This window comes from Physeter macrocephalus, unplaced genomic scaffold (genome assembly GCF_002837175.3).
Source record: "Physeter macrocephalus isolate SW-GA unplaced genomic scaffold, ASM283717v5 random_159, whole genome shotgun sequence".
In the NCBI taxonomy this organism is placed as follows: domain Eukaryota; kingdom Metazoa; phylum Chordata; class Mammalia; order Artiodactyla; family Physeteridae; genus Physeter; species Physeter macrocephalus.
The window spans coordinates 43,135-51,113 of record NW_021145452.1 but is presented as its reverse complement, the minus strand read 5'-3'; the positions used below and the strand labels follow the sequence as shown (position 1 = coordinate 51,113).

Sequence of the window (7,979 nt, the reverse complement as noted above, 5' to 3'; positions counted from 1 at the left end):
ACCGAGGGTCGCGCCAGGCTGCGACGGATAATGGGAGAGCGAATGTTTCCTTTTGACTCTTCGCTTTAGACCCCGGAGTGAGAGACTCTTAAGGCTCAGAATAATAGGGTGATGCACAGAGTTAGGACCCTGTAGAGCCTTTTCCCCGTCTTCCGTCACTCGCTCAGGCACGCCGAGGGCAGCCTCTCTAGGGTCCTCGTGGCCAGCCAAGATGGCTGCCTCCGGGGTGACGGTTGTGCGAAGGTGGTCGGGCTTGCTGCTGGGCGTGCGGAGTGTCGTCCTGAGGCTTCCAGGGTGAGAGGGCGGTGGGCAGCTGGGAGGCCGCTTGTGTCTTCACGGAGAGACCTGCTGGGAAGGAAGGGGGAGCCACAGGCAGGCCTCGCGGGTTCCAGGAGAGAGCCTGGGGGCCGGGATATCCGAGTACAAGCCTTTTTAACCAGCCGCGTGACTTTGAGTCAACCTGAAGGCTTAGTGACTGCTCCCAGCCCGAGGGGTTCTCACTTGGAACTGCAAGTGCGATCTTGGTAAAGAACTCAGAGGTGGGATTTTCTTTGCTGGGAGTTGGGGGGAGAGATGCATAGGCGGGTTGCCTATCCTCAGGTTCAGGAGCCTGTCCTTACTGTTGGCACTTGAGGAGCAGGCTTTCCTGGCCTGTTTGGGGGAGGTCCTCCTACGTCTTGGGACAAGAGCCAGAAGTTTTGCGGTTCAGCTTTGGCTGGCGGTCTCCACGCTGCTCTCACTCGTCGGCGGATTGGCACACATGCTTATCGTTAAGTCAAGCCTTTTCACTTGTGGAGTCAGCTTTTGCCCTTCTCTTCCTCTCCCCCACACCCCACCCACCCAGGCTAACCCAGGTGAGGTGGAGCCGCTATGGTCCTGAATACCAGGATCCCCAGATTGACAAGGAATATTACCGCAAGCCCTTGGCCGAGCTGACTGAGGAGGAAAGGTATGAGCGGGAGCTCAGGAAGACGCAGGTTATCAAAGCTGCCCCTGCGACGAGAACAAGCTCTGTGTTTGAAGACCCAGTGATCAGGTTAGAAGGAAGCAAATTTTTGTTCTGCGGAGTGGGACTATACCAGGGAGGGTCTGCAGTAGGGGTTCCCTGATACAGCCCTGGCGAGCTAAACATGTTGCTTTTCTCCTTGAAGTAAGTTCATCAACATGATGATGAAAGGAGGAAACAAAATATTGGCCAGATCCCTCATGACACAGGTAACCAGTACCACTCTTTCTCATCTTTGTTTTCCCCATAGCTTTGTACTTGGCTCTTTAATTTTAACATAAAAAAGAATTCATTCTATACTTTCATTAAAATTAACTTCCATGTACTTATGTATGGAATGGGAGCTTTAAGGAAGTCCTGCAGGAATCAACCACTGCCATTCCCTACCCCCATGTGACAAATCTTAGCCTGCTCTTTCTGTCCTAGTCCAGGATCTTTGTTTCAGAAGTGCTGAGGGAGTAGCTGCACAGCTACAGAAGAACAGGATGATGGGAGCATGGGGCAAGGTCCTAGCTCAGCTGGGTTCACCTTTTAGGGAGCCTGGGGCAGCCTCTTCCACTGTATCCCTTTGCAGACTCTGGAAGCTGTGAAAAGGAAACAGTTTGAGAAGTACCACGCTGCTCCTGCAGAGGAACAGGCAACCATTGAACGCAACCCTTACACCATCTTTCACCAAGCACTGAAAAACTGTGAGCCTGTGATTGGGCTGGTATCCATCCTCAAGGGTGGCCATTTCTATCAGGTGAGTGGTCAGGGCGGGAAAGCAGGGCTGCTCATGTGTGAAACAAGATGGTGGGGGTGGGTAGAGTTGGGCCAAGGTTGATAGCTTTCTAAGGACTGGGGAGGGTCGGGATCAGCTCATCTGAGTCCCACAGTGTAAAGATTACAGGCGGAAGATGGAAGAGAGCAAAAAAACAGTATCCACGTGACCGCTTTTGAAGGCCCACCCCACCCCCTGTCCTGTTCAGCATTCTGTGTTCTAAACTATAAGCTTCTCATGGTGAGGGACTATGTTTATACACCGGTGTCTGGTGTCGTGCTTGAGTGATGTTTCATCACCGTTTGTTGAACTGAACTAGGTGTCTCTATCATGCCATTTAATATTCCAACGTCATAATTCGGTGTTCTTGTCTTTCCTTTTTCAATGTAAACCTCATAAAGGTAGAGACCTTTTCATTAATGTCTGTGTCCCTAGGGTCGGCATGGTACCTGGCACATAGTGGGGGCCTGGCAAATGATTCTTGGACAAGAGGGTCTTCTTTCTAGGCACACATGATCTGTGTTGGCTAAGTCATGCCCAGCTGACAGGGCTTTTCCCAGTGGTGCCTGTATCAACTTGGCTGAGCTCCCTTCAGAGGCGAAAGAGGCCAGTACTCAAGGAGTATTTGCTCGATGAATGCCTGATGTCTGCTGCACTGAGGTCAGCCAGGTGTGAGAGAGGCTCAGAGGGGAAAAGACAGGCCCCTCCTCAGCAGCCTTGCCAGGGCTGGCCCAGAGCGGACCTGTGGCTGCTTCTTAAGAGCTCTAGGAGGAGGGAGGCTGCAGTCCTGGCAAGTTCGTAGACTAACTTGCCCGTATCCAATCTTGCCCAGGTCCCTGTCCCGCTAGCTGACCAGCGTCGCCGCTTCCTGGCCATGAAGTGGATGATTACTGAGTGTCGGGAGAAGAAGCACCGTCGGATGCTGATGCCGGAGAAGCTGTCCCAGGAGCTGCTGGAGGCTTTTCACAACCGGGGCCCTGTGATCAAGAGAAAGCACGACACGCACAAGATGGCCGAGGCCAACCGCGCGCTGGCCCACTACCGCTGGTGGTAACGGGTGGGCGGAGGAGCTGGGAGGAGCCCAGCACGCTGTTGTAAGAAATGGCGTGAGCCACCGCCATGCTGCAAAATACCTGTGGGTTAAGAAGTGTATACTTGCCTTTCAGGGGCAGGCGGGCCTCATAAGAAGGATGGAGCAGCATGTTTATTGCTTGTTAGTCCTTTCTCTGGGGGCTAGAACTCGCTCTCCCTGCCCCATCTCCTTGCAAAGAGGGGACATATCTACTTGGATTTTCCCCAAGAAACTTAGGGCTCATCCAGCCCTTCTCTTCCTTCAGCTTGGGGTGGACCTTTGAGTGATAAGAAAGGAAGCAGTTTTAGTATCAGAAAAAGTTTATTAGAAAATTCTCATCCTGAGCTGGTGTAGCTGATGTGGTATTGCCGTTCATTAGAACCAACTGGAGGAAACGTGCTCGGTTCCAAAGTGGGCCTTGTACAAAATACACAAAGAGCAGTTTCTGGTGTGACTCTGCTTCTCCCCTTTGATATCCCAAAGCACCCCACCAATGGCTCTGGGTACTCATTTTACAGATGGGGAAACTGAGGCACCAAGATAGCTATTGTACCAGAGGTTACATAGTGCAGTGCTTGTCCGGAGTTGCCCTTCTTTGCCTGGCCCAGGTTGAAGGTGAGGGGAGAGAAACGCTGACGGGACCGTGGGGCAGGTGTGCTTGGTGTCTTCCCCAACCCTGGAATCAAAGCGAAGGTGCTCAGGGCGGGACCACCGCACAAGTGGGAAACATCTCGGGTGCTTTTGAAAGTCTGGAAGGGAAACAGTCTGGGAGAGGCAAAGACTCCACTGCCAGGTTGGGAGGGGGGTAGAAGAAAGGCCGGTGCTGCTGGGGACGAGGCCTGATTTGGAGGCCTAGTCAGAGACCTCGCTATAGTAATACTTGTGCGCAGCCGGGGTTGTCTTCCAGCCAGCTGCCCGGAACTCGATGATCTCCAGCAGCAGCAGCTGGGCCAGGGAGCTGAGGCACGTTGGGAGCAGGAAGCCATCCCGGATCAGGACAAAGAGCTCATCCATGCGCTGCCCATTCATCTTCTCCAGCTGCTCCCCGACCCGGTGCAGCTGCAGCACCAGGCAGTCCACCTGCAGGGGGCAGCAGGGGGTGACCCCGGGCAGGGCCCCCCCATCACACAGAGCAGCTATTTACTGAGCGCTCGCTGTGCGCCAGGCACCGGGCTGGGCCCTGTACACGTGTTTCCCCACTTCAACCTCACCCCACCCAGTGGGCACTGTCCACGTCTTACATGAAAGGAAGCAAGTTCAGAGGCTTGCTTAAGGTCTCTCACCTGGGCCAGGCTGGACTCAGGCCCTGTTTCCAAACTGCTTCTGAACTCCACTTTCCTACCCCCTCCCCCCAACCCTGGTGTGGTCTTGGGGTCATCTGTATCCACAGCTGGCTGACGCTCTCACCAGTCCTATCATAGGTTGGCTTTCCTACTGGGAAGGCAGCCTCTGAGCCCGGGAGGTTTTGGCTGCGCTCTGTTCTGGATAAACTCCAGGCCTAGCAGCTTGCCCTGTAACTGTGACAGGCCTTAAATGCCCCCACCAGGCTCCTGCCCCAGCAAGTGATGCCCTCGAAAGTCTCCACGAACAGTGGGTGGGCATTCTGAGTTTAGTCAGGGACAGCCCACCTCCACAGCCTTCCGTGCTAGGGCCGCCCACCTCCTCCTCCTTGCTCAGACTGTCGGGCTGGGCCAGCCGGAAGAGGCAGTCGTAGACGGGGTTCACCAGGGCCATCATGGGCATGTTGTTCACCTACGGGGGGAGAGCGGGGGCCAGAGCCCAGCTTAGTGGCACAGGAGACAGGCCGTCTGTGCCGCACAGGATGTGGCTGGCAGGGCCTCACCCTCAGGTAGTCAAAGATGTTGCAGATAAAGGTGACGTAGCAGACCCAGCCCCGCAGGGAGCGGGCTCGAAGCTGCTCCCGAGCCTGGTACTCCTGCTGCAGCCGGTTGAGGAGTCCACGGCGGAAGACACTCTGGCCTGCTTGCTTGCTCTCTGCCTGCGAGCCAGGGAAAGGGTGGTGAAGGGCAGTCGCAGGGCCGTCGCAACTCCACCCAAGCTTCCAAGGCCGAGGACCCTGCTGTCCTCCTCTCTCGCCTCTGAGGCCAGCCCTTTGCATCTCTGCCCTGCTGGCCAGGCCTCTGCCCACTCCTGAAGCACCTTCCTCAAAGCGTCCCCTTCTCTACCAGCCCCACCCAACCTGAATGATGGCGTAGCACATGCGTCCTGCTTCCTTGCTGAATACACAGTCCTGCAGAGAATGGTCCACAATCACATTGGCCACTTTCTCCAAGTCCACGGCACCTGGATCTAGGGTAAAGACAGGTGGGGAGTCTAGAGCTGCTTAATTATCACATTTGCCTCCACCTGCTTCTAAAGGAGTCAGGTGTTCACAGAAGAACACTCCCATTATGCGCTTCCATTTAAAGAGACCAGGAAACAGAGAGGAAACTACACACAGGAGCAGCTGTAGCCGTGAGCCTCCCGATGGCCCAATCAGAAGAGACGGGGAGGGTTATGTGGCTGTTAGAGAATCAAAGGACGCTCGTTTTTTTAGGACACATCTTTTCCTAGCCCTAGGTTGAGGATGGAACACTGAATGACAATGCCTTTGACAGCCATTTCACGGAAGGAAGTGTTGTTATAATACACACACGTGAACCCCTGACGAGAGCGGGCCAGGCAGGGCCTCCCCACAGGCTCAGCTTGGCACGTGATGGGCACTGCTAATCGTTAGCTGAGTCAAACTTCTGTCCTGAAAGCGCCGCAAGAAGGCACTCGTCCAGGACAATTACGGTAGCTCCCCTGCCAAGCAGAACACTCCATCCTCTGTCCCACGTCAGGCAGCTCTGCGCATTCAAGAGAGCTGGCTGCGGCAACGCACAAACCAGGTCCAGCGTAAGGACTTAAGGGGCAGGAACTGTGTTCTCTGTGCCTCACTCTCCTCTCACGGGCACCTAAACTTTAAAAAAAGCCTGTACCGTCCGAGGGGGTGACTCTGTGATTCACACTGCCCCATGCTGGCCTAAATGTAGCTTGTCCTCCAGTTCCAGAACTATGTTGCTGACTCCTGTTCTCAGAAAGTGAAGGGAGAGGGCTGGGCAAAGCCGGGCGAAGCCTCAGTACTCCAGGCCTGTCCCCCTGGCCCCTTCTCTGTAGCTCTGGGCCCTGGCCCAGGGGGCTCTGCATGCTCACCTTTGAGGGCTGTCTTCAGCAGCTGCTGGGTCGCCGCATCAAAAGACTGGATTTTATACTCCTCTCTCCTGGGCTCCCCCATGACCATCCAGCTGCAGCAGCTCTTTCTGAGGTTGGGACTAATGACAGCACCTGGAGAGGACGGGCGGCAGGAGAGGCCTCAGGTGTGGCGCACGGGGCAGGGGCGCCCAGGTCTCCCGGCCCGCGGCAGGGCTGGCCAGTGCTTGAGACAGGCGCTCCTGGGCAGTCCATGGCATTCAGTGGTTGGCTGCGAGCCCGCCAAGCTTGGCTTCTAGCGGAGACTGGGCACCAGCCAGGCACCTGCTGCTCAGTTAAAGAACCCCTGTAGCTTCTGGGATTACACAAGAGTAAAGAGATGACGGTGAATGCGTCTACCCTCCAGCCCCAGCAGCAGGCAGGGTTTTTCTCAGCTGATACCAAGGGGTGGGGTGAGGGTGGATATGTGGCTATTAAACACTTCTCCTGCCTACATATAAGCAGACGTGGAAGCTGCTGGTCCAGCATGGCTCCTGGAGAGCGAGAGGGCTGGCGTCTCCACGCTTCGGACAGCTCTGTCCCAGCAGGAGTCCAAGCCCCTCTCCGCAACACTCTCCCTCCCTTTAGTCAGAGTCCTCGGCCCAGAAAGCCCACTCCTCCTGCCCTCGGGGTGGGGCCGGTCAGAGGGCTGGGTGCAGAAGCGTCTCTGCCGCCCTCACTCCCCTCGTCCTGGCCAGCTTCTCCCCGGGACGGACTAGTTAAACTGGCCTCGAGTGGCAGAAACCCGGCCCTGCCGCTCAGGACTCCCTGAGTGTCCAGAGCTCCATTCTGGATCCTTCCTTAAGGAGGGGAGCGAGGTGACGTGTCCCCCAGAGATGGTCCCCTTTGGAGTCCCCTCTCCGCACTCGGTGCCTCCCCCATGGCCAAAGGAGAGGACCTTAGGGGTCTCCAGACCTGGGCGGCTTCCCGAACGCCCTTCCCGCGGGCCGGAGAGGTGGCGGGAGCACCGGGACCCACCTGCCGCGCCGGCGCCGCGCCCGCGTGCCCGAAGGCCGCTCGGAGAGCATGCTGTGCGCGCCGCGCCTCCGCGGCGCTGCTGGCGCCTCGCCGCCGCTTAGGTCATTTCCTAGCGCGGTGGCGCGGCGGGACCCGGGGCGGCGGGGCGGCGGGGCGGGGCCTGGGGCCGCCTCGCCAGCGCCACCTGCCGGAGCCCCGACGTCGCTGCCCTCGCCGCCCGGCCAGGCCCGCCCGAAGGTTCCTGGCATGGGGCCGCGCAGAACGCCCGCGACACTGCTCCCACCGCCCCTGTCCTCTCCTCACCCGGTTCTCCCAGGGGATACCCGGGACCACACCGGCTCCTCGGTACTGGGGCGGACCTGCTCCTCAGCCCGCATTAAGCCCTCGGTCTTGAGCGCTGGCACTCTCCCTCTCCCCGCCCCACGCCAGGGCTCAGGTTAGAACGGGGTCAGGGGACTGGCCCGGCCGCGCGGCGTGGGAGGGGCCTGCGCAGGGCGTGGTCCGCAGCCCGGCGGCGGGAGGGAGAAAGGTGGGAGGGCAGAGAAGAGGGCTGGAGGCGCAGGACTTCACGGGTGGTGGCGGTGTGCTCCCCACTCCCACCCCCAACCCCCAAAGGGGAGAAGGCAGGGAGGTCGTAAGGGCTGGATCAAGTCCCACTAAGCCGCTCTCCTACTCCAAGTACAAACGGTATTGGTAAGATAAGTTGAAAATCAGTGGGCCAGCCCAAGAGAAAGGATCCCAGTTGCCAACTTGCGGCGCCCAAGGTGTTGAGAGTGACCCTGAGGTTGAGCAAGGCCCTGGCTCAGTCCGTCTTGGTCGTGACTGGGGGAGGGGCGCGGGGCCAGCAGCCCAGACAGGGCCACCTCTGAGGTCAGCCCTGGGTTGCAGGAGAGCATACAGAAGAGGCTGGAAAAGAACGGTCTCGTCCCATC

The 7,979-nt window shown here is 57.8% G+C and overlaps 2 protein-coding genes across 5 annotated transcripts; one reads left to right on the top strand and one right to left on the bottom strand.

The window, feature by feature from the left end:
• Window positions 1-161: 161 nt before the first annotated feature.
• Window positions 162-2,961, top strand: MRPS7 (mitochondrial ribosomal protein S7). Its single transcript, XM_007099734.3, has 5 exons — window positions 162-294; window positions 845-1,036; window positions 1,152-1,215; window positions 1,581-1,748; window positions 2,599-2,961. The coding sequence occupies exons 1-5, from the start codon at window positions 212-214 to the stop codon at window positions 2,818-2,820; spliced, it is 729 nt and encodes a 242-aa protein (XP_007099796.2). The 5' UTR covers window positions 162-211; the 3' UTR covers window positions 2,821-2,961.
• Window positions 2,962-3,140: 179 nt separating this feature from the next.
• MIF4GD (MIF4G domain containing) lies at window positions 3,141-7,439 on the bottom strand. 4 transcript variants are annotated; one of them, XM_028484372.2, is made up of 6 exons: window positions 7,351-7,439; window positions 6,034-6,165; window positions 5,039-5,148; window positions 4,682-4,837; window positions 4,498-4,590; window positions 3,141-3,918 (listed from the first exon to the last, which is right to left on the bottom strand). In XM_028484372.2, the coding sequence occupies exons 2-6, from the start codon at window positions 6,119-6,121 to the stop codon at window positions 3,691-3,693; spliced, it is 675 nt and encodes a 224-aa protein (XP_028340173.1). In that variant the 5' UTR covers window positions 6,122-6,165; window positions 7,351-7,439; the 3' UTR covers window positions 3,141-3,690. The 4 variants fall into 4 exon arrangements, with proteins under 4 accessions (XP_028340173.1, XP_023986162.1, XP_028340174.1 ...); XM_024130394.1 differs by lacking the exon at window positions 7,351-7,439 and adding an exon at window positions 7,048-7,160; XM_028484373.2 differs by lacking the exon at window positions 7,351-7,439 and adding an exon at window positions 6,985-7,112.
• Window positions 7,440-7,979: the final 540 nt, after the last annotated feature.

What these genes read in the sequence shown, in the direction of transcription:
- MRPS7 (XM_007099734.3), top strand. Translation starts at nt 212, where the DNA reads ATGGCTGCCTCCGGGGTGACGGTTGTGCGAAGGTGGTCGGGCTTGCTG. An exon ending in GTCGTCCTGAGGCTTCCAGG is followed by an intron (nt 295 to 844) that starts GTGAGAGGGCGG and finishes CCACCCACCCAG; the next exon opens with GCTAACCCAGGTGAGGTGGA. An exon ending in CCAGATCCCTCATGACACAG is followed by an intron (nt 1,216 to 1,580) that starts GTAACCAGTACC and finishes ATCCCTTTGCAG; the next exon opens with ACTCTGGAAGCTGTGAAAAG.
- MIF4GD (XM_028484372.2), bottom strand. Translation starts at nt 6,121, where the DNA reads ATGGTCATGGGGGAGCCCAGGAGAGAGGAGTATAAAATCCAGTCTTTT. An exon ending in GCTGAAGACAGCCCTCAAAG is followed by an intron (nt 5,149 to 6,033) that starts GTGAGCATGCAG and finishes TCTTTACCCTAG; the next exon opens with ATCCAGGTGCCGTGGACTTG. An exon ending in TGTGCTACGCCATCATTCAG is followed by an intron (nt 4,838 to 5,038) that starts GTTGGGTGGGGC and finishes CCTGGCTCGCAG; the next exon opens with GCAGAGAGCAAGCAAGCAGG.